The 24,952-nt window shown below is 39.9% G+C and overlaps 1 protein-coding gene across 3 annotated transcripts in view; it reads right to left on the minus strand.

The window, feature by feature from the left end:
* Positions 1–24,952, minus strand: part of SMC4 (structural maintenance of chromosomes 4) — a 51,524-nt gene that overhangs the window by 8,744 nt on the left and 17,828 nt on the right. For all 3 annotated transcript variants that reach the window (XM_072996136.2, XM_078389039.1, XM_020791767.3), the window contains 11 exons: positions 24,619–24,769; positions 21,065–21,229; positions 18,752–18,985; positions 15,261–15,446; positions 11,475–11,636; positions 6,547–6,772; positions 6,374–6,453; positions 3,610–3,762; positions 3,393–3,519; positions 1,788–1,977; positions 726–870 (listed from right to left, as the gene is read on the minus strand). In XM_072996136.2, coding sequence (XP_072852237.2) covers positions 726–870; positions 1,788–1,977; positions 3,393–3,519; positions 3,610–3,762; positions 6,374–6,453; positions 6,547–6,772; positions 11,475–11,636; positions 15,261–15,446; positions 18,752–18,985; positions 21,065–21,229; positions 24,619–24,769 — 1,819 coding nt within the window. The remainder of the gene's footprint in view (positions 1–725; positions 871–1,787; positions 1,978–3,392; positions 3,520–3,609; positions 3,763–6,373; positions 6,454–6,546; positions 6,773–11,474; positions 11,637–15,260; positions 15,447–18,751; positions 18,986–21,064; positions 21,230–24,618; positions 24,770–24,952) is intronic.

Genomic DNA, 24,952 nt, shown 5'->3' on the forward strand with positions numbered 1-24,952 from the left:
GTGCTGCCATCTCCTGGAAAATGAAGAAAAATTTACAGCATTTTACCTCTGGCAAATTGTACTTGCACTCTTTATAGGATGTACAGTAGATGTTTGTAGAAGAGCAATTGTTAAAAATAAGGAAACAGAGGCTTTATAAATCTGCATGCCTGACAAGCTGGACTTTAGCAGCCTCACTGCAAGTCCCCCACTATAAATTATTTTATTTTGCAATGGTACCTTAAAGACTAACTGCTTAATTTTAATGTGGACTTTCATGGATCAAGTCCACTTTATCAGACAACTGCTGTATTTTAAATAAATAAATTTTAATGTAGGTTCTCGTGGATCAAGTCAGTTTCCTCAGACACTTTCCAGTTTGATCCAATTTTGTGGACTGTCCACTTCCTCCTCTGCTTCTTAATGAGATATGTAACAGGACTATTGGTTGGAACACGAAGAATACTGATCTTTAATATACTTTTAAGTATTAATACTGAAGCTAAAGAGGAGAGAAATAAATTTGTATCTTCATTACAATACAAGCATGGGCTTAATGGAGTACAACTTAAGTTCAGTGGAGTGCTCCTGATATTCTTCTCTTTAACAGCTTTCTGCTGGTGCTGAAGGCCCAAAGAAATTGCTAGTACTTATACAGAAAACCTATTGATTTTATACAACAAAAACACTTATCGCTTGTATGCTGTGCTTTCCATTCAAAGAATACAAGCCACTATCATACATACTTCAGCTTTTTTGCTGTCACTCATAACTTCAGCGGCTCTTTCATCTAGTTCACTTAGCTGCTCTGTTAAGTCTTGTATATTTTTTCTATTCTCTTCTATCTCCTTCTCGGTGCGAAGAACAGCATCCTCTGATTTTTTTAAGTTTCTATAAAGACAGCATATAATAAAACAGATATACAGATTCTTCTCTACTTTTATTAAGGCTCTGAATATAAATCAGCTTTCTCAAGTAATAGAAGATATGTGCCAACTTCCATGCTGTTTCTTGGTTATATTCAGGTCATACTGCTTCTCTTTGTTAGCATCCTTAGCTACCACCATCCCCTGAGTCCATCTGCAGCTCCATCTGCCTCTTGCTCTGGAGGAAAGAAAATGAACTGCAATACTAACTACTAAGGAACAAAAAAGGCTGGCCATCCCACAAATATAATTATGCTGATATTATGAAAATATTATTTGTAAACCATTTTGATAGTCCTTGGAAAAAGCATACTATAAATAAATGAAACCATTTGTATTTAATTTATTAGGCAGGTACCTGGTACATACTTTGGCGGTTTCACTTTCTGGAAAACTTAAAACCACACATATATTTACCATTCTCTATGTAGCCAAAATCCTGTTGCTTAGCACAGTAAGCAACTGTGCACAGTAGAAGGCCCACAATGGAACAGAGTAGGCCCACTGAATCAATGGAGATTGGGTGAACCTACACAGAGGTTTGTTCACCAAATCTCCACTTAAAAGCTTGGTTATAAATAATATTCAGATTGATACCCACTGATTAACAGACCAGTTAATTGTTTGGTTCAAATCCTATTATGAATTGAAGGTTTGTGTTTGTTTGTTTACTTAATTTATATACCACCCCATTAATACAATGCAGTATTCTGGGCAGTTCATAGTGTATAGTGAAATCATACAGATACAATCAAGTCAAATCATAATAATTCATACCTGGATAGCACTAAATTTCATAGTAAATTGGCAGAGCATGAGGCAGAAATTCAAGTGAGGTTTCTATATCTATAGGTATTTTGACACATGAACATGAAATCATACCTATCTGCTGTCTTGATAGCCACCTGAGCTTTAGTAATCGCAGAAGCACAGTTATCAATTTCCTTGTTTATCCTATCAAGATTGTCTTGATGAGCTTTAAGTTTATTATTATTGATTTCAACTATGAGATTATGTAATCTCTTAACTTCTGTTTCCAGTTTATCAGCCTTTGCAGCAACTCGGTCATAATCTGTCAAACAAAGGATTATTAGGAAGATAGTGATTATATATCTGTTGGGGAGGAGGTAGTGCTTTTATATGTTTTTATATGTGTAAATCGCCCAGAGTAGTAGCATGCAACTAGATGGGCAGTATACAAATGCAATTAAAAAATTAAAAAAAATACTCAGAAGTGATTTGTCAGTCACTTTGGGACTGTATAACTTGCTCAAGGCCACAGATGATAAGAAATTGAACTCCTAATTCCTATTACTGTAGCCAGGTGCTCCAACTCATTAAAAGGTTTTCAACCTGAACTTTGTTAAGAAAACTAATACTGTGTTCACTTCACTCCTCCTTACCTTTGTGTCATGCAACATGACATTATTTGTCTAAAAGCAATACCGTGCTTCCCACAAAATAAGACAGGGTCTTATATTAATTTTTGCTCCAAAAAAGCAGTAGGGCTTATTTTCAGGGGATGTTTTATTTTTTTCATGTAGAACAATCTATGTTTATTCAAATACAGTCATGTCATCTTCTTGTGCTGTACAATGGTGGAGGGCGGGCTTTCACTTAAGTAGGGCTTATTTTTGGAGTAAGGTTTATATTACAAGCATCCTGAAAAATCATACCAGGGCTTATTTTCAGGTTAGGTCTTATTTTCAGGGAAACAGAGTAGCAAGGTTTTGGAAATAAACCTTTCTGACAGTAAAAATAGGAACTAAAGCTTCACATCTGATAACTAATCATTACATAACAAAACAATTCTTATTACAATGTTTACATATGTCTATGTTACAAAAGGATCATTATTGTTTAAAAACTAGGTCTGTAACAAATATCCCTGTGTTACATTTGTTGGGGTAATTAAGCTAAAGCACACTACTTTCAGACTAAGCAAATAATTAGAGAAGGTAGAAAAATAACTTTTTAGAAAACAGCACAGTAGCACAATAATGAGAATATTTCATGCAGGAAAAATATTGTTACATTGAGAATGTTGGATTTTGAAATATATGGTTTATAATCACACATTGTGCAGAGCAAAATGATACATTAAACGTGTCCCATTTGGCTTTCCTAAAACCTAATAATGACAAAGAGAATATGAATGAAAGTGTTCAGAATATTGGTTGAAAACACTGAGTTTATTCAACCTGAAAATAAAGTTACTTATACATCTCTTATTCACCTTTTCATGAGTACATTCCCAAAATAAAGCACATAAAACATTTGTATATAAAATTCTATGCAACCCTTTTAGTTAAACTGGCATCATTACTATAAATTGTACAATTAAGATATTTGTACAATGACAGTTCTCACAAAAGCAAACTTATTTTGGTTAAAAGAGATATTTAACTTTATTAAATAGCATCAGTAGTTTTTAAACATCACTTGTTAATTCATCATTAGTTTCATTTAACTTTGAAATTTACTTACCTTCCTTGAAATCATTATATTTTTTCTCCATTTCTTTTTGTTTCACTTTGTCTGGAGCAGCAGCAGCTGCATTTGCTTCAAGATCTTTAACCTGAACTTCTAAGTGAGCTTCTTGTTCAGATAAACTCTGAAAAATACACCGGCATGTTAATTGTTTGCACAGAGATGTTTAGCACAATTACTTAACACTAGTTTTTGTATATATGATGATGATTACCTGAATACTTGCACTGTACTTTTCTAAGGTGTTCCTCATCTCTCTGACACTCTGGCGCAATTTTGCTATCGTTTCTTCAAGCTGCACTTTTTGCTCCTGATACTGCATGGCTTTCTTGGATTTTGTTTGCAGCTCAAATTCCATTTCATTTACCTACATAAAATAAAATGCAGAACCATTAATACAATACTTATAACAGTTATATGAAGAAACCAATGCAGTAATACATGTTTCAGTACTTGTTTTGCTTTGGTGACAAAATAGTTTAGTGAATAAGAAGATAAGAAAAACATGGACAAAACAAGCAGTAAGTAAGAAAGACAAGGAAAAAGTGTGTTAGAAAAGCTCCAAAGTGGCAAATAAAATTAGTTCGGGGGGAAAAAAGTAGGCGGCTTAGAAACTCATCTTGAAACACAGCTGACATTTGAAATCTAGTTGTTATTAAGAAGAAACAAGTTCATAAGGAACGGTGCCACATATGCTCCTAGCCCTTTTCCAATTTACAGGTAAGGGAGCAGGATGACACTTACTGGGCAGAATGGAAAGTCATCTAGCATATGTTCAAACATAGCTTTACAATATTCTTGCTTGCTAGTAAATGTAGTTTTGTTACAAACTTAATACATAATTTGAAGACTCTGGTGACCCATGTGGCAAGAGAAAGTAAGAGAATAATATAGTTAAATTAAGCATGGAAGCAGAATAGTAACAAAGAACACAATACAAATGTAGAAGAATGTGACACCTTTATTAGAAAACAAAAAATAAAAAATAAAAAACGAGCTTTTGTAAATTAAAAACCAATTCTTTAGGCTGCACCAGTAACTTGTGGATAGTGCAGAAGAATTATAAATAAATATCCCAAAACTTCATAGCAAAAGTTCTTAAGATAAGTTTAAAGCTGGTTATAGCCAGGTATGGTTTTATGCTTCACCCCTGGTAACATGCGGTTGGACATTTCCACTCAGTAATTCAGACTGAGGCAGTTCATCATTCTGCATAAGGTTCCTCCGCCCCCTCATCCACATAGCCCGGTTTTGGATCACAAGTTTGCTTTTTGCTTTTTTAAAAAGTAGAAACATAGATAGTGCACACTGGCTATTGCAAGGTTGGAAAAGACTGATCTAACTGTAAGAAAAAGAAACTTAGAGCCTCTTCATATAGATTATTTTTCTTACATGGAGAAAATCATGTGAATAAACATGATACGATTTGAAGCACAAATTCATTTTATCTGAGCACCTTTTGTAAACCATGGTTTACCGAAACAAGACATTTTTATAAATATGTCTGAAGGTTGTTTGTGTCAATAAAATTTAAATAGGAATAATTAAAATTTGTCCAGGTTTAGAAAAGACGAAACAAAAGCTAAAGCTTCTAATCTCCCTTTTAGGCTGTTATTGGAGTGAGGAGAATGCAAACCCAATGCTTAGTTGGAGTCTCAAAATGATACATCAATTAATTATTATGTGCAAGGCTAATAAAATCCCAATTTAGCTTCTGTCTTATTGCAGTCCAATTGCCAAATTGGGTTGCAGTAAGCCTTATATATACTTGGAAAACTTCTGACAAGTTTAGTGGGACTGACTCAGCTGCATACTTAGGACTAAAGCCCAATACCACAATTATACAGTGGTGCCTCAACTTACGACCGTCCCTACTTACAACCATTTCGAGTTACGACCAGCTCCGGCCACAAAATTTTGCTTCGACTTGCAGCCGGAGCTTCCACTTATGACCAGGAAAATGCAGGGGAAAATGCAGGAAATTCAAATAGCTAACCGTTGATGGCGAAGAGGCTGCTTCTTTGTAGCTCTTTTGCCCCAATTATTAGAGCAGGGGTCAGGGAAATTTTTAACTTTTACACTTTAACTGGGAAAGGAATGCAGTGGCAGGGGCGTCCCTCAGCACTCCGCGCTGCCCTCTGTGGGGCTGATGCCGCTGCTGGCTCCCAGTCCTCAGCGTGGGGGTGGAGGGACCCTGATCCTGGAGGAAGGAGGCAGCGGCGGCACGGAAGGATCCTTACTCTGGGATCAGGGTCCCCTCCACCACTATGCCAAGGAACAGGAGCCAGCGGTGACATTGGCCCCGCGGAGGGCAGCGAGGAGCTGAGACAAGCAGCTGCTGGAGCCAGGCTGCCATCCTGGCTGCGCCCACGTCCTGCTGGAAGGAGAGGCTCCTCTTAGCCAGGACCTCCAGCTGCTCCCCCGGCCTCCGCCATAGCTGGCCCCACCGCCGCCTTAGTGGCAGCTGGGGAGTGAGTGCCATTGGAGGAGGCTTTGGACTGCCTGGTAAGGTAAGGTGCTGTTTTTTCCTTTTTAAAAAACTGTTCTGGGTGGGTTTTGGCTGGTGTGTGTGTGTTATGTTTCTGTGATGTTTTGTTTTGTGTTTTTTTTGTGATATTTTTTTCTGCAGTCCCAGCGTGGGTCTTGCACTGTTTATTTTTGGGATAGTTTTTTTTGCAGCCCTTTGGGGCTTGCAGTGTTTTATTTTTATTTCATTTTTTGAGGGGTATTTTTTGTATGTGGCCGAAACAGATTATGTTCTCACGACCAACTTACGACCATTTCGACTTCCGTTCCATCTTCTGAAACGGATTATGATTGTAAGTCTAGGCATCACTGTATTCCATATTTCCTTAGTTCAACTAATTTCAGAAGAGTTTTAATATCAAGAAAAAGGAAGAACATAATGGCACCCACTGCCCACTTGTGTACTTGAACGTTAGTAACTTTTCAGGCAAACATATCCCAGGTACACTAACCTGATCTTCTGATGTCTCAAGTATAACAGAGGATCCCATTCTACCCTTCATTACTTTTCCTCCACCACCAGTCATTGTCCCTATGGAATGGTCAACAAAAAATAAATAAATTAGACCTCCTAATTTCACATTCAGGTTCAGTTTTTAAATACAATTTTGTATGTTAAAAATACCTGACTGTTCTATGATTTGACCCTGCAAAGTTACAACTCTCCATCTCTTGTCTTTTTGAAATGCAACTTTGGTAGCCTGATCCAGGTTATTGGCTACCAGAGTATTTTGTAATGCGAAGTAAAAAGCTTGGCGAATTTTCTCATCTTTAACTTTTACCATGTCAAACAGACGGGGAGTGTTTTCAGGAGTCTGGATTTTGCCCATACTTTTCTCCCATACTGCCATCTGAAGGATGAGACACAAAAAAGATCATTGTACATGCATTTAATATTCATAGTTAGTGTCTCTCTTCTACATTACTATTGTCATATTATTTTTTCTATATATATAAAATGCAACAAAATACATGCTAATGACTGTAGATACTTTTTGTTGTTTAGACGTTAAGTCATGTCCGACTCTTCGTGACCCCATGGACCAGACACCAGGTCCTCCTGTCTTCCACTGCCTCCCGGAGATTGGTCAAACTAGATACTAAGACCATTTAAATGTATGGTTGTAGAAAGGAGTTAATCTCTCCACTAATGGGTCTCTCTCTGCATGGTAGCCTCACAGATTTGTTAATATCTTGCTTAGAGGGTGTGTCCATTTATATTACTGACAGGGTATCTAAAATTTTATTGATTACTATGAGAACTAGAGAGAAAATGTTGCAATCACCTTGAAAGAAGGATTCACATACTACATATAGCAGTTCTTTCTGTATGTTGTGTTTTTTTATAATCTTGCTGGTCTGTGACTGTAATAAAGAATGATGATTTAAAACTCTAAAAAGCAGGTACTGTACTTCTGTTACATATCAAGTTGCATCTGACTTATGGTGACCCTATGAACTAAGAAAGGGTCACCATAACATTGTCATTAATAGATCTGCTCAGGTCTTGCAAACTAAAGGCCATGGATCTTTACTGAGTTATTCTCTCTTCTACTTTTCCTAAAATTATTATTTCTGCCAGTGAGTCTTCTCATATATCCAAACAACAATAGCCTCAAGTTTAATCTAAATGTGACTAGTGAAAGTCCAGACCTAATCTCCTCTAGAAATGTGTCTTGTGGTAGTAATGTGCGATTACTCAGCATAGGTAGGAGGGTCGGTTGAGGGGCCTAACGCCGAGAGAAGCCCGGAAAGAAAGAACAAGAAACCGGGCCTTCTTGGCAGTGGCCCCTTGACTATGGAACGACCTTCCATCAGAGATCTGCCTGGCTCCCTCGCTGGGTGTTTTTAAGAGCCATTTAAAAACTTGGCTCTTCAGGCAGGCTTTCCCTCCTGTCAATTCTTGAATTCTATTTTTCTCTTCTTTTATTCCCCATCTTGATCACACTATATTATTGTTCAAATGTTTATATGATTATGTATGTTATTTATTTTTGATTATTTGTGATGTTTTTATTGTTATTTAATGATATTTTATGATTTTGTAAGCCGCCCCAAGGAGACGCTGTCTGGGGGGGGGGCGGGGTATAAATCAAATGAATAAATAAAATAATAAATAGTCCATGGTATCTATAAAGCTGTCCTCTAACAATTCACATGAATAGATTTTCCCTGTCAATTACTTATACAAACTAGGAGGAAAAAAATTAGCTAGGTTGTTACAACACTCAGTCATTTTGCCATGTACTTCATAATTGAGTAAATCAACAATTAAAATTACAAGACGTCAACATTTCGCTGTGCGTATGCCTGCTCTGTACAGTGGGGTCTCGACCTACGGAATTAATCCGTATTGGAACTGAGTCCGTAGGTCGAAAATGCATTCCCCATAGGAATGCATTGCAAACCTATTAATCCGTATCTGGCCCAAGAACCCCTCCCACAAAAATTAAAAATAAATATTTTAAAAATCACCTTACCTTTTCAAAGTTTTCAAGGGTCCCCTGCCGCTGCCATCACTGCTGTTGGAGGACTCTGAGGGCTTCGGCGCGGCTGCCAGAGGCCTCTCGGATGTCCCCCGCCGCAGCCATCGAGGCTGCCGGAGGACTCTGAGGGCTTCGGCGCTGCTGCCGGAGCACTCTCGGAGGTCCCCCCCGCTGCTGATAGTGCTTCAGAACCACTATCGGCAGTGGGGGGGGGACATCCAAGAGGCCTCCCATGGTGGTGGGGAAGGCCTTCGGAGGTCCGCCGCCGGGAGCCTCGCCCGGCTATCCCAGCCATGGTTGGACTCCCAGGAGTCTGAGCATGGCTTGGGTTGCGGGGCGCAGCTTCCCGCTGGCACCAGGAGCCAAACCACGCCTGGCTATCCCAGCCATGGTTGGATTCCCGGGAGTCCGGGCATGGCTGGGGTTGCCCGGCGCAGCTCCAAGCGGCGGCAAGGTAGGGGGTGTCCGGATGCCTTCCATTGCTTCTCCGCCTGGAAGGCATCCGGACACCCCCACCCCACCCTGCTTCTCCAGCCTTTTTCTCCCTGCCTGTTTGCTTTCCAAGCTCTCAAAAGGCTTCCCCCCCTGACATTGGAAGAAGCCCTTTGAGAGCTTCGAAGGCTCCTAGCAGCGGCAGCAGAGTGGGGTGGGGGTGTCCGGATGACTTCCAGGCGGAGAAGCAATGGAAGGCATCCGGACACCCCCTACCCTGCTGCCACTTGGAGCCGCGCTGCGCCAGGCAACCCCAGCCATGCTCGGACTCCTGGGAGTCCAACCATGGCTGGGGTTGCCCCGCTCAGCTTGGTTCCTGGTGGCGGCAGCAGGGGACCTCCATCCGAGCATGGCTTGGGTTGCCCAGCATGGCTCAGCTTCCAGCAGCAGCAGCAGCAGCAGCAGCAGCAGCAGCAGCAGCAGCAGCAGCAGCAGGGGACCTCCGGATGCCTTGCAGAGCTTCTCTGCCGCCATGGGAGGCATCTCGGAGGTCCCCCCCCGCTGCCGATAGTGGCTCCAAAGCACTAGCGGCGGTGGCAGGGACCTCCGAGATGCCTCCCATGGCGGCAGAGAAGCCCTGCAAGGCATCCGGAGGCACGACCTACCGCCTACGGACTGGAAGGGGGAGGCGGGGAAAGCACCAAATTTGAATTGGGCGCTTTCCCTGCCTCCCCCTTCTGGTCCATAGGTCAATTCTCCGGCCGCGAGTCGAAGTAAAATATTGCGGCCGGAGAAGTCCGTAGGTCGGAAAGTTTGTAAGTGGAGCGTTCGTAAGTTGAGACTCCACTGTATGCAAATATGGAAGATCTTTGTAACAAGCATGGATGAGTGTAATAGCCATGGATGAGTTATTATGAATTAGTACATAATACAGTAGAAAATGGATAAATACAAAGCAACAGGAACAAGGACTTTGAAAGCCACATGAAAACAAAGTCCAGTATCCTACTCAAATGTATGTACTATTGTACAAAGTGTATCACAGAAGCAGCTGTGGCTTGGTGAGGCCCAGCCGCATGCCTAGTAATATGTATATAATACTGTCCCTAGAGTTTTTCCATAAATAAGACAGAACAAATTTCTTTCTGTGCATAGCACTGGACAACTAAATCTATATCTTCCTGATCTGTGTACATGCAATGCAGCAGATAATACAGAAACTCCTAGAAAACCTGTTCAGATTACTATTTCAATATTTCCTTCCATATAATACACACTGTTATTAACTGATTTTAAAACTTGTACAGAAAAAAAGTAATCAGCAACATGGTGGATATCTAATGTCTAGAGAAAGTTATCTTTTACAGCAGCATTTTATTTTATCTGCAAATAATACTCATATCTAAACCTTTAAGAAACCCTTTTTATTTTTACTGTATCAAACTGCTACTATAGTTAAATGGATCCCTTTGAGAATCCCACCTAGGAGTAAATATATGATCTGATGTCATTGTAGGGAGGGGGAACACACACACACACACACACACACACACACACACACACACACACACACACACACACACCACCACCACCACCCCTGCACAACAAATTTTAAGTCCTGCACAAAAGCAAATTGAATGCACTGGAATTTCCACAATTAGACCCATCAGTTAAAAAATTATATACAACATAATTTTTGAAACAACTGGATATCTGAACAGCAAAAATAATCTTTTTTTAATACCACATCCTTCAATGAGGTTAGTTTCCTCACTGAGATGACATAAACTACATCTAATAGTTGCAAAGTTACATTAAATTAAAAATCTGCAGTAATTTATCAGATCACTTCTTCTAGGGCATAGCACAACATCCACACTTTTTTCTTACTGTCTGGCTGTATAGCGAAGACACGAATAACTACCTCTAAAGGGCCTTAACAAACCGGATATGCCCTTTCTCATAGGTCAATGGTACTGTCATTTTAAAAACCTTTTAAAAACGTCAACTTCAGCAGTTATTGTCTTCTTTCTGTTGTGAATTTGCTATGATCCACACAATTTATTTATTTATTCAATTTATATGCCGCCCACACTACCCAGAGGTCTCTGGGCGGCTTACAATAATTAAAATTCAATACAGTAAAAGATAAAATAATTAAAATACAATTAAGATACAATTAAAATTGCCATCAGACCCACAATGTATACAGTTTAATGTGATATTTAATTGTAAGGAAACAAATAACCAATCAATTAGATTATCAAGAAGCCCTGGAGGAAAAAATACAAAAGAAAGAAAATACCTAACATGTATACTGGGTACCATTGTAATTAATGGAGGAGATCCAACGTATCTCAACAGCTTAATAGGAATGTCCCACTTGAAAAAAATTACAAATAAGTGAATTTCTTTTACCAATTTGCACTTATTTCACTACACACTCAGTTTGTATCAAGATTCTTCGAGATACCGTGGGTCCAATAAATCTTTGTACTGCATGTAAAACTAATTTACTGTATGTGCAAGTTGAAACTAGAAAGTATTGGAGAGAACTGTGATTGGAATATAACTGTAGGCATCTCCATATGTCAACATTTGTTCAACTTCAAGATCCATAACAACAAATACAAACCTTGTCAAGCCCTATAAAAGTTGCCACTCCAATGTTTTGAATTTTTAAGAATTTAACACATTCTTGAGCCGTATCTATTGTATCCACAACTATGTGATCTAATGCTCCACATGATGATGAAATTGCAACATCATACTTTTCATCTATAGCCCCCAAGTCACCCTATTGAGGGAAAAAAAGAGAGGATGTATCACTTAAGTAAGAGTACACATGAGCATCTAATTCTAAGCATATTCACCCACTGGTCTAAATGCAATTCACTTTCAAGCAAATAGGAACATTTATTCAAATAATTATGCTGTTTACTTCCAAGATTAATCTTCACAATACTGGCATAAAATTAGAAAGTGCAGAGACAGCAGCCACAGTCCGTAGCAGAGTTAGGTACACCTAAGTGCCAGACTTGTGTGGCAAAGGTAACTTTGATTTAATTAAAAAGGCCTTGCCCTCCCATACTTAAGGATATGCTTGAGTTACTTCATTCAAAACAATGATCCCTCCCCATTAACCCCTCAAGTGGACTGATTTAAGATAGACTAGAAACCTACAGAAAGAAGCGATTAAATAAGAGTATGCATTATGTCAAAAGATCACAAATGGCGAAGGGAATTCAGAACAGGGCCCAGATCCACAAACTTCCCTCAATGGTGCCTGGCTTCTAAAAGTAGCTATGCTTTCTTACAAAGGATACTTTGGGAAAAGTTTCACAGCTGCATCTGGGGTGAGTGGGGGCACAATCCACCACCATGTAAGAAGACCCCAGTGCCTGCAGGAAAAAAATTCACACGTGGATGAAGGCAGCTTTATTGCAACCAAGGATTCCAAACAAAACTGTTGCCAAGTATCTTAACATGTTCCCTTAACACTAAAGAGTGCTGATGCTGTAAGCATAAAGTGGCTTTAAAATCCACACTTTGACATATCTCCTTCTGAGGTGACTTATCTCAACAACGTTTTAGGGTCTTTGTCTTTACTTATGGCTTTTCTCCTTAAAACCTAATTCTTTTATTTACCTTCTATTTAGAATGGACAATTTTATATAAGACTTTAACTTTATTCCATTCAGAAATAATCTTTTCGTACATCAAGATTATCTGTTAGTTAGACGTCCTTCAGTCTCGGAAGACTACGGTAATGTGCTCTGTATAGAGGACATGGAACAGCGTCTGGTGTGGCTGAGGAGGCCAATTCGAGAGTGGCAATCCCTTCCACACTGAAGAGAAATACAATCTGTCCCCTGTCCAGCTCCCTGATTTTGCTGCTTTTGTGACTTTCTCTTTGCCTTGGCTTATTGGACAAGGGTCTCTTCAAATTGGGAGAGGCCGTGATGCACCGCCTGCCTCCAGGCTGAACGCTCAGATGTCAAGGTTTCCCATCTGTTGAGGTCCATTCCTAAGGCCTTCAGATCCCGCTTGCAGATGTCCTTGTATCACAGCTGTGGTCTCCCTCTATGGCGATTTCCCTGCACTAATTCTCCATACAGGAGATCTTTTGGAATCCGACCATCAGCCATTCCCAGAACATGCCCAAGCAACGTAGACATCGCTGTTTCAGTAATGTATACATGCTAAAAATTCCAGCTCATTCTAGTACTACTCTATTTGGAACTTTGTCCTGCCAGGTGATACCAAATATGCATCAGAGACAATGCATATAGAACGGGAGCATTCTCTCCAGCTTCGGTCTGTTTTCTTCTTTCCCTCCCCCCCTTCCTTTTCTCTTTTATTTTGTTTGTTTTCACCTCTCGCTGTGCACTGGTTGCCCATCCGTTTCCGCGTTGGCTTCAAAGTGCTAATGATTACTTATAAAGCCCTAAATGGTTTGGGACCTCAATATTTGGCATATAGTCTTCTCCCACCCAGATCTACCCGAATTACCCGTCATAGCCAGCAGGGATGGCTGAGGGGTCTGACGCCGAGAGAGGCCCGGAAGGAAAAAACTAGAAACCGGGCTTTCTCGGCGGTGGCCCCTCGGCTGTGAAACACCCTTCCAACAGAAATTCGGCTGGCACCCTCACTGGGTGTTTTTAAAAGCTAGTTAAAAACTTGGTTATTTAAGCAGGCCTTCCCTCCAGTCAACTAAGGCTCTTTTATTTTCTCTTATGTTATCCCATCTTGATAATCCTTCCTTAAATTAATTGTCTTAATACTGCAATTGTATTTTATGATTATATATTTTTATATTGATCTATTTTATTTTGTAAGCTGCCCCGAGTAGACATGGTCTAGAGGGGCAAGGTATAAATCTAATAAAAAAAAAAGTGTTCAGCTTCCTCTCCTGTCGTGCACAGAGGGTCCAGGATTCACTGCCATACAGGAGTGTGTTCAGGACACAGGCTCTATAGACCTGGATCTTGGTATATGCCGTCAGCTTCTTATTAAGCTATACTCTTTTTGTGAGTCTAGAGAACATGGTAGCTGCTTTGCCAATGTGTTTATCCAGTTCAACATCTAGGGAGAGAGTGTCATAGATTGTTGAGCCAAGGTACACAAAGTCATGAACAACCTCCAATTCTTGTGTGGAGATGATAATGGAGGGTGGTGAATCCATGCCCTGGCCCATGACTTGTGTTTTCTTCAGGTTAGTCCAAAGTCTTGGCAGGCCTTGCTAAAATGATTCATGAGTTGTTGGAGGTCTTCAGCAGAGTGGGCAACAATGGCTGCATCATCTGCGAAGACGAAGTCCCGCATACATTTTAGCTGGACTTTGGTCCTCGTTCTCAATCTAGAGAGATTAAAGAGCTTTCCGTCTGATCTGGTCCAGAGATAGACACCTTCTGTTGCAGTTCCAAAGGCATGCATCAGCATGACAGCAAAAAAGATCCCAAAAAGGGTTGGTGCGGGGACACAGCTATTTCACTCCGCTTCAGATGTCAAAGGGATCTGAGACTGAGCCATCAAAAACTACAGTGCCTTTTATCCCCTCATTGAAGGACCTGATGATGTTAAAGAGCTGAAGTGGACATCCAGTCTTGGGAAGTATTTTAAAAAGGCCATCCCTGCTAATCAAATCAAAGGCCTTTGTGAGATCTATGAAGGCCACAAAGAGTGGCTGTTGTTGTTCCCTGCATTTCTCCTGCAACAGTCTGAGGGAGAATACCATGTCAGTGGTGATCTATTAGCTCGAAATCCACATTGTGATTCTGGATAGACTCTGTCTGCAAGCACCTGGAGCCTCTTCAGCACAACACGGGCAAGCAGCCTCCCTACAACACTAAGAAGAGAGATGCCACGGTAGTTATTGCAGTCACCCGTCTCCTTTGTTCTTGTACAATGTGCCGATGTTTGCATCCTTCATGTCCTTTGTATGCTGCTAGAACTCTCCTCTTATCCTTGATGGCTGGCATCAACTCCTCCAAATGGGCTTTGAACCAGTCACCCATCTTTTTGGTCTTCTTGCCAAAGGTGGACAAGATGGTGTTATATACACAGCATTCTTGAAATGTTCCCATCGTTCAGGAGCGTTTGCATCAGCAGGACCTTGATGGGTTTCCTCAAGCGCTTGGGCAAATTCCTCCACTTTTCTTTGATTGCGAGTCTTGCTGATGTCAATACGTGGTCTTTCTTTTTCGTCTGATACAATCTCTTTGTTCACAGTTTTACTCTACTACACACTATCTGTACTTCCTCGCAATAGATGACAATGACTGAATGATCAAACTAACAAGAGTGCTAATAACTCTTTCTGCCAAATGCATTCTATCTACAAAGCATAGTTATTCTATGAATTCCTACCAAAAGAAGGGAAGGAAAAAAATTATGTAAGGGGACAGGAAGAAAAACTTACCAATCTTCCATATATTCCAGGGATATTACCAGACTTTTTCTGCTGGATTAAAGCTTCAAGTACTTTCCCTCGGCTTTTATTCACTGCCAATGAACTTCTTGCTTCTTCCACTTTCTGACGTAGGCCTCGAACATCATTTTTTATGTCTGTTTCATCTTTTACAAGATTTTCTAGTTCATTCATTTTCTGAAAAGAAAAACAATCCACAGGTGGTTTGATAAGACTTAAGCTTTAAAGTTGCAAACACCATGACAGCTGTACATAACATTTTGCATTTGCTTAAGTGAAGCATAAACTCTTGGACACTTAACTTTAGCTGAATAGAAAAGGATAAGGTTAGACAAAACCACTACTTTCTAAAAAAATTACTGGTGACAAACTCTACTTTTGGAAATGTCAGTCTAATTTATTTATACTACTGCCATAATCACAATCAATGTAAGTATGAATTCTAATACAAAGAACTAAATTATTTGACTGCATGGCAAGTTACAGCTTTGATTTAACAGAGACAAATGATAAAAGAAACTAATCGGAGTGTTTGAGCCTTTAAGTTATACAGTGGTGCCTCGCATAACGATTGCTTCATACAACGATGAATTCACACAGCGATGGGTTTCTTTGAGGAATTTCCCCCATCGTTTAACGATGTTCTCTATGGGGGAATTTCACTTAACGATGTCCCTTTTTCGCTCCTGTAAAAGTGTCTCAAACTGTTAGAAACCTGTTTTAAATGCTTGCAATCGTTAGCCCACCCCCTGAACCCTATGCAAACTTAATTTGGTGTTGTTCTGAGTCGTTGTTAATTTTTGGTGATTTTTTAAATTCTCCATTGAAAGCCTTTGAATGGTCCGTTCAAAGGCTTTCAATGGAGAAAACAATGGAGAAAAGGCTTTGGACAGGTAAGGTGTTTATTTTCAATTTTTTGTGGGGGGTATTTTTTCTTGAGCGGGTTACGGATTAATGGGGTTTCAATGCACTCCTATGGAAACGAACCCTCAAATTATGGAATTTTCGACCTGCGGCCACCGTTCCAATATGGATTAATTCCGTAGGTCGAGGGTCCATTGCATGTATTATGCAGAATAAATTATCTTAACTACTTACTGGTAACTACCATAAGCCACAGAATTACTTGGCACTCTGTAAAGCAATGACAACAAATGAAGGGGGGGAAATGCAATCACCTTCTATCAGCTAGAGACAATTACCTACCGGCTGCACAATGGCACTGTAAGGCCAGTGATGTGGGTCTTTTGAAAAAATTTGAATCTGCCAATTTTTCACTGACCTAAATTGATTGAAGTCTGATTTAGCATACAGGAAATTTTTTTAAAATCTTACCTACAATTACAAATAATGTCATTATTTCACATAAATATCTAATTCATATATACATGATTCCAAGAGTTATTAAAGTATCTTACAATTTTACAACTACCCATGTTTCTACAATCAGTAAAGGTCAGGTTTCCCCTTGACATTTAGTCCAGTCGTGTCTGACTCTAGGGCACAGTGCTCATCCCCATTTTCAAACCACAGAGCCAGTGTTTGTCCGATGACAGTTTCCGTGGTCACGTGGCCAGCATGACTAGACACAGAACGCCGTTACCTTCCCACCGAGGTTTATCTACTTGCATTTTTACATGCTTTTAAACTGCTAGGTTGGCAGGAGACAATCAGTACCAATGTAAAAAATATGTATTTATATACATACAACCACATTCTGCTATACGATTTTGTATTTAATATTCTGAGTCATGGTTATATATTTTGCTTATCATCCTTCTCTGCTAAATATTAAATTTCTTGGCACAGTTCTTTCAAAAATACCTTACAAATCAAATAAAAAAAAACATTGTCCCAGAGAACAGAATGGCAATTCTTGCAGGTAAGTTCTCATCTAAACATTTCCAATCGTTCAGAGGTCACCACATCCCATTTTTGGTAGCAGATGCCATCTTACTGGAACATTATAGAGCTTTTTTTGTTAAAGCAAAATGGGATTGATCAAACCATTTATTTGAAGATAAAATTAGAAGGAATGCATATGTCCATAATACATATCACAACAACTGCATCTGAAAGTTGAATCTTTAAACATAACTCAAGCAAAGGGGGGTTTACTTGAGTCTTTCTTTATGCAAGTTCCTATTTAATGCTACTGAGGAGAAAGCCCCATGGCATACATACGTGGTATTATGGGTCTGAAATGCACCACAGAGGGAGACAGAGCTGGACAGGCCAGCAAAAGTGCAACAGGAAGTTCTGCATTTTCAGGAATCCATTGCAGGCTAATCATTGCCCATATCATGTAGTGGGGGCGGCAACACTGAGCTGTGGCTACTAGACAGGCATCTAAGCCAGGAAACTTCACTACCTAGTGGACAAATGGCATTATTTTCTAAGGGAAGTATCAGGCACTTCCTTATACATGCTTGAAGACAAGGACAATTGCTTGCACAAACTGACACTGTCCAACAGTAGTCCTCCAAATGGATTCTTCAGTTAATATTTTTATGGGAGGAGGGACTAGGGGTATGTATTATTTTCACAATTTGACCCTAATATTAGTAGAAATCCAGTCTGACAAATCCTTTCTTCACACCTACATAAATCCCAACTTCTAGAAACTCTTTTCATATACCCAAGTAATCAGTACATGCATAATGCACAAATGGTTGCTATTCTCCTTTGGTTCCTTCCTTTCTGACACTGGAAGAATAGAAGGCAAAGCAAAGAAGAATGCTGAAGAGAGAACAAACATAGCGGAGAAAGCACCAAGGAACAGGATCATATTTAGGAGCAAAAAAAAAGCACTGTTCACCAGTAGAACTGCAAAACCATTTATTCTGGATCTTAGTTTCTTTTTGTAATCTGTTAATTAACACCCTACATTCCTTCAGCTGTGCAGAAATATTCTGATCAAGAGCCTCCATATCACCCAGTTGAGATTTCAAGTGTATTATTAAATATCACACAAACTTTGCTTCATTTTGAAAAACGTTGTAGTAGTTACCATTTTCCTTTGCATTCCGGCCATAAAAAAGATTATAGTACTTATGGTTCCGAGAGTTTTAATGCTAAACCACTGAAGTGTGTTTTAAAGTCCATGGAGCTCAAAATTAATGACTGAAGCATCTTAACCCCCACCTCCACCATTTCAAATCACAGAAATGGGATGTCTGAAGAAAGGAAGGCAGCTTTACCCAGGAAGCCTATTCACAAGAGCCAGAACCCTGATTGCTGGAATGTTTGGTTCATATGAAGAGGTTTTGCATGTGTACATCAGCCTTCCCCTCTTCTGATAGTCCAATTTCCATGATTAAAAAAACAATGGAGAGAGCAGAGCTAGCATGCTCCCCTCAAAGGACATGGGATCCCAACACATTGAAGCACAACTGAACAGAGCTTAAAATTTTCCGACTACATATGATATTTAATAAGTTATGCATTTCATAAATATAAGGAAATTTTAAATCAAATCTTACCTTGCTTAATTCATCTTCAGCTTGAGGTAGTTTTGACTCTAGAACTTTGATAGCAGCTAATCTTTCCTTGCGTGTTGTTGAAGCAGACTGAAGAGCTTCTTTTGCTGCTTGTAGCTGAGATAATGCAATATTATGACGGCTAAGGTACAAATCAAGTTCTGACTTGGCAACATCCATATTTGACCGTGTTTCATTAACTATTTTGCTAAAGTCCATCAGTTCTTTTTCTTTCTCCTACAAAAAGTTAACACAAATGAGGTTTTTAAAAACTATTTAAATGACTTCATCTACTATCGAAAGCAATGCAACAACAACAATTGTGTGCCATCAGATCAACTGTGGATTATGGTGATTTTTTCCAGGATTTTCTAATTATACAGTACTCAGAAATGCTTTATTGCTCCCTTCTTCTGGGGCACCCTGAGACTGTGCAACTTACCCAACACTATATAGGCTGGTTTTCCCTACACAGTAGGGAATCAAACTCAAACCCTCCAGCACTGCAAGCAGATGCCTAGCTCACTGAACAATTCAACCAGTCAAAAGCAACATGGCGGTATCTGTAACTCTCTCTGGAGGGTCCTCTCCTTATTGACTGGAACTGATCAGACTTCTAAATGAAAACTATGCCAAAAGACAATCACTCTACCTACTTGTATTTGAGAGATAAGATAGAAGCCCCCTCCACTGGTTCAGCTGGCACCCTCTGAAACTTCCCAAGTTGTTTCCTCCAAGGAAAATTTCACCTGATCTTTACATAACTATACTATGTGCTGCAGTGTTCAGTGTATCAAGCTCTTAAGAGGATCTATCTCATCACCTGATCTTTCTCACATAATTGCTGTGAAAATAAAGAGGACAGGAAAGCTATATACAGTGGTGCCTTGCATAGCGACGATAATCGGTGCAGCAAAAATTGCTGCAAAGCGATTTCGTCGCTATGCGATATTAAAAAGCCCATAGGAATGCATTGAAACCCCTTCAATGCGTTTCTATGGGCTTCAGACTCACCTTTAAGCGAAAATCCTCCATACGGTGGCCATTTTTGCTGCCCGGTAAGCGAGGAATCCATCCCAGAAAACAGCAGGCAGCCTTTTTTTAAACCGGTGGCCATTTTGGAACCGCCGATCAGTTGTTAAAAATTCATCACTTTGCGAACATCGCAAAGATCACAAAAGCGATCAAAAAAAGTTAATCGCTATGCAATTTTGTCGTTAAACGGGGCGCCTGTTAAGCGAGGCACCACTATATACTGCCTTAAGCTCAGTGGAGGAAAGGAGATATAAATGTAACTAATTAAAAAAGTGAAAAAGGTTACATTTCTTAAATTCTAATCCATTATTTGAATCATGTTAATTACAGTAGCCAAGAGCAATATATTTTGACTGGATCATATTCCTTCCACCAGAATCAGCCACACACTCTCTCTCTTCCTGTAGCCTCTGCTCTACTCCAAGAATCTGCCCTGTAAACCCAGCCTGTAATATGAAATAGTGTCTTGATAATGCTGGCATTAGCTATGATTGTATACTATTGGATTTCAGCCATTGACAGAAATGTGTATCATATGTAGTACCTAAACAAAGTAGACTGCATCCGTTAAATTCATGGTTGTGAGTTTATTAACATGGAACTAGTTTCAACTCATGCTTAAACAAATAACTATTATACTTTAATCCAGGCTTACAGATCAACAGTCACTCACCAGTTTTGCTTACCTGTAAATAAATTTGCCTGTTGTTTCTGTTAGAGTAAAATTACATTTTCCTAAACTGAGATCAAAACAGTATATGATATATAGAATTGTCAGGAGGAAGCAGAATAGTTGCCATTTCCTTCTGTAATCCAAGAAAATGGCAACTATTATAATGCTTCCCCCAACAGTATAAACAAAAATTAAATGAAAATATATCCACATGCCACCTACTTTGGTGCTGCTGCACTGCATTACTGAGAATTGCCAGCACAGAAATACAACTGTATTAATGGTTTGGTTTTATAGAGCAAAGTGTAAGACTGCTGCTACAATCAGATTTACTATAATATTGTGATTTATCTCCAGAGACCACATGCAGCGCTATGACATAGGAAGGCATGGGGATAGGTGTAATTTGACAAATTGCTTGGAAAGAATGGCCATTTGCTGTGGCAAATAAAACCATCTGTTTTAATCATTAATATGTTTTAATTCCTATATAATTTTTTACAGAAAGTTAGTGAGTTTCCTAAATGATCATTACATGCTTAATTATGATTAATTACTTCAAGGATACAGAAGAAATAGCTTAATATACTAGAAATGTCAATACACACCTCTTTCTCTTTTTGCAATCCTTGTGTTTCCTGTTTAAGACTATCCATCACTTCTTTTAGTTTTTCTTCTGCTCTTTCCTTCTCTTTTTCTAGAATCTCTGTCTTAGCTTTTGCTTCGCTGATCGTAGCCTTGCTATTGGCAGGAACATTTTGTAAGTCTTCAACCTAAGGAAAAATTAAGTTAATTTTTCAACTATGGGAATGATTTGCCCAGCATGGGGAACTCAATTTTTTAGTCTTATTAGACTTAAAGTTAACATACAAAACACCAAACAATTCAAAGGCTGAAATCCAGTAGTAAGTCACAACTAGAATAGGCCAGGATTTGGCGAGTCATCACCTTTGTAAATTTCATTGATTCAATGCACCTACGCTTGTTGCAATTTAATACTATATTTCAGCCACATATTAATAACATCTTAGTTCACTGTCAGATCTACATATTAAGTAGAATAGTTATTCATAGTTATAAAAATAGATTTAGAACTGAACATTGTTTAGAGCAGCTAATTATGTATTATACTTTATAGAGTGACAGTGTATTCAACATGAATCTCCATTTTGTATTAATGTTCTTACATAAAGATTCACCTAGCAAGACATAATATTCACACTTGTTTTGTGCTTCTTCCCATCACATCCATTCATGATAATTTTCTTACTCAAGGTTAGATTTTTCTGCCATTAATAATTGGTTTAGCAAAGAACAAATCCACCAATTTTGAGAGCAAGAGCTTGTTTGTGCTTAAATTTAGGAAACTGCACTTGTTGCAGCCCCAAGACACTGGTACTTCTATCCCTCTAAGTAGAAAAACAGGGGCTTTGACAGCTATAATTCTAGCAGGCTTTTGTTTTAGAAGTAGAGGAAATACCTTGAAGGCCAGATATTGGTCTATATGCAGGCATATTCAGCCCATACAAATGGCACTCCCTTGAGGGAGTGGGATTAGAATCCTACTGGAGAAACTCACTAGCACTGTCCTGCCAAAAAAGGTAAAGAACGCGAGACAAGCCTTCTCTGCATTAGTCCCTAGGTTGCAGTATTCCCTATGCCATGGAAATCTTTGACGGTCCTAGACCATATTGTTTTATTTGCCTTAGGATCTTTTTCTTTAAGCTAAAGTCTAATTTGTCTGCTAGATTAATCCTGTCATTAAAAATATATATTTCTCATTTCTCTGTCATTTGATAAGGAGTTTTTTGGTCTATGGGAGACAGTATTTTAAAATTCTTTACAGTGGTGCCTCACTTAACGGGTGCCCCGTTTAACGAAGAATCCACATAGCAATGAAGATTTTTGGATCGCTTTTGCCATCGCATTGCGATTTTTCCTATAGGGAAAAATCGCATTGCGATGATGGCTTCCCCCCCTCATCGCAAATGCTCCATTTTTGCAGAGCTTGCAATGAGGGGGGGAAGCGATCATCCCAGAAAAAAACTGGAGCTATCTTCCCTGCTCCAGCCCCTCCCCCTCCCCGCCTTACAGCTGACGGGCAGGAGCTGCTGCTGCTCTTAGAAGCTTGCCTAGAAGCTAAATAGGCAGTGCAAATGCACTGCTGAAGCCTCTGAAAGCGGCGCTTTGCCGGGGTGGGTGTGGGTGGGTGGGTGGCAGGGACAGGCCCACCACCACCCCGCACCCTCCCTCGCGCCACCCCCACGGCAAAGCGCCGCTTTTAGAGGTGCATTTTTACTGCTGAAATAGCCCCAGGAGGCTTCGGAAAGCGGCGCGAGGGGGTGGGGGGTGGCGGGGGGATGGCGGGCCTGTCCCTGCCACACCCCCACCCATCCCCACCCAGGCAAAGAGCCGCTTTCAGAGACTTCGGCAGTGCATTTACACTGCCTATTTAGCTGCTAGTCAAGCTTCTAAGAAGGGACGTGGTGGCGCTGTGGGCTAAACCGCAGAAGCCTGTGCTGCAGGGTCAGAAGACCAAGCAGTCGTAAGATCGAATCCACGCGACGGAGTGAGCGCTCGTTGCTTGTCCCAGCTCCCGCCAACCTAGCGGTTCGAAAGCATGCAAATGTGAGTAGATAAATAGGTACCATCTCGGTGGGAAGGTAAACAGCGTTCAGTGTCTAAATCACACTGGCCATGTGACCATGGAAAGATTGTCTTCGGACAAACGCTGGCTCTTTGGCTTGAAGAGCGGGATGAGCGCCGCCCCCTAGAGTCAGACACGACTGGACAAAAATTGTCAAGGGGAACCTTTACTTTTACCTTTACCAAGCTTCTAAGAGCAGCAGCAGCTCCCACCTGTCAGCTGTAAGGCGGGGAGGGGGAAGGGCTGGAGCGGGGAAGATGGCTCCAGTTCTTTTCTGGAGGGATTCCTCGCTTACCAAGGCGACGAAAATGGCCGCCCCTATGGAGGATCCTCGCTGAACGGTGAGTTTTTGCCTGATAGGAACGCATTAAACAGGGTTTAATGCATTCTTATGGTTTTTTTTGTTCCATTGAACGATGTTTCCACACAGCAACGTTAATCCTGGAACGGATTAATGTCGCTATGCAGGGCACCATTGTATAGTCTTACTTTTGTTCTGTAGTGAGCTGCTTTGTTGCCACATAAAACAAAGGCAATATATAAAAAGCATAAAATTGGTGATTTCACAAGGTGCACAGCTGTATGCATCCTTGAATCCACACCAGGTAATCTATTACACACTACTATGCATGCGTTTGAAAGGACAAAAACATCACACAATGCAGCAACTCAGCTCATAACAGATATGATTCTAAATTATCACAACTAGCAAAGTACCCAGTTAAGAGGTTGCTGAATATTTATTTTCTGTACTCAAAACCCCCCGTTTTTATGAGAGAAAAACTGATTTGTTCTAGGATAGCTAATAAATCTGATAAGGTGACTGGTATACTGTGGTTGTGAAAGCAGAATTCAGCTCTTATAGCCAACTGTTGCTAGGGGATTCTTTTGCCCAATTTCCAGAGTTGCCCTCAAGTAGAACAGTCTGTATGACTCTGACTGCTGCTCAGAACCCTATTCCAACCCTCTGCAGGTTTTTAAGTGTATAGAACACTGCATGGTGGAATTAACAGTGAGAGATCAGATGTCTAATCCAGTGATTTTTACTATGTCTATGGCCAGAATCCTCTTTGCTTACTTTATGCGTTCAACTGTTCACTGCCTGAGGGCTGGGCTTTCTGCCATATCTTACCGCACAAATATAAGTCCCATTAACTGCAATGGGTTAATCTTTGGTTGCCATAATAGCAAGCTAGAGGTCAAATGGACTGATATGCTGTGAGGACAACTCTTCTAAACTCTCAACAAGACACTAACATATCATTTAAAAACTGGGACACAATCTGCATACCTAATCAGAAAGACCAAGTGGAGTCAACAAGATTTCATTCTGAGTAAAACACACATAACATCAGTATGCAATCATTGGCACACTTATGCTTCACTAAAAGAAAAAAGACTACAGACTTCAGTTTGTTTTAATGCTGTGCATCAGGTTTTATTTTTAATACTATATTGACAAACATTTCAGATATTATTTATATCACATTTATAGTTCAATAGTTGGACCTGTACCTTTTCTTTATCCTTCTGAAGCTGCTTCTCTAGCTTTTTTGACTTGCTTTTTGCATGTTTTAATTTTTCTCTTACTTGAACATCTTCCAAATCCAACTGTGTAAATTTCTTTTTGTTTTCTTCTATAAATACTGTGATTTTATTAAGTTTCCTAAAAACAAAAGGGAAACAATCTTATTACCTTTGTAACCAAAAGAAACATGAGCCAAACTACTTTTGTCACTTTCACTGAAGATCAAAAATGTCAAGTTCATTACACAATGTGCCTATAACAGCAAAATGAGGGCATATACATACATTCATATCTTATTGATTAATGCCTGCCCAATAACAG

The sequence above is a fragment of the Pogona vitticeps genome, chromosome 3 (genome assembly GCF_051106095.1).
Source record: "Pogona vitticeps strain Pit_001003342236 chromosome 3, PviZW2.1, whole genome shotgun sequence".
In the NCBI taxonomy this organism is placed as follows: domain Eukaryota; kingdom Metazoa; phylum Chordata; class Lepidosauria; order Squamata; family Agamidae; genus Pogona; species Pogona vitticeps.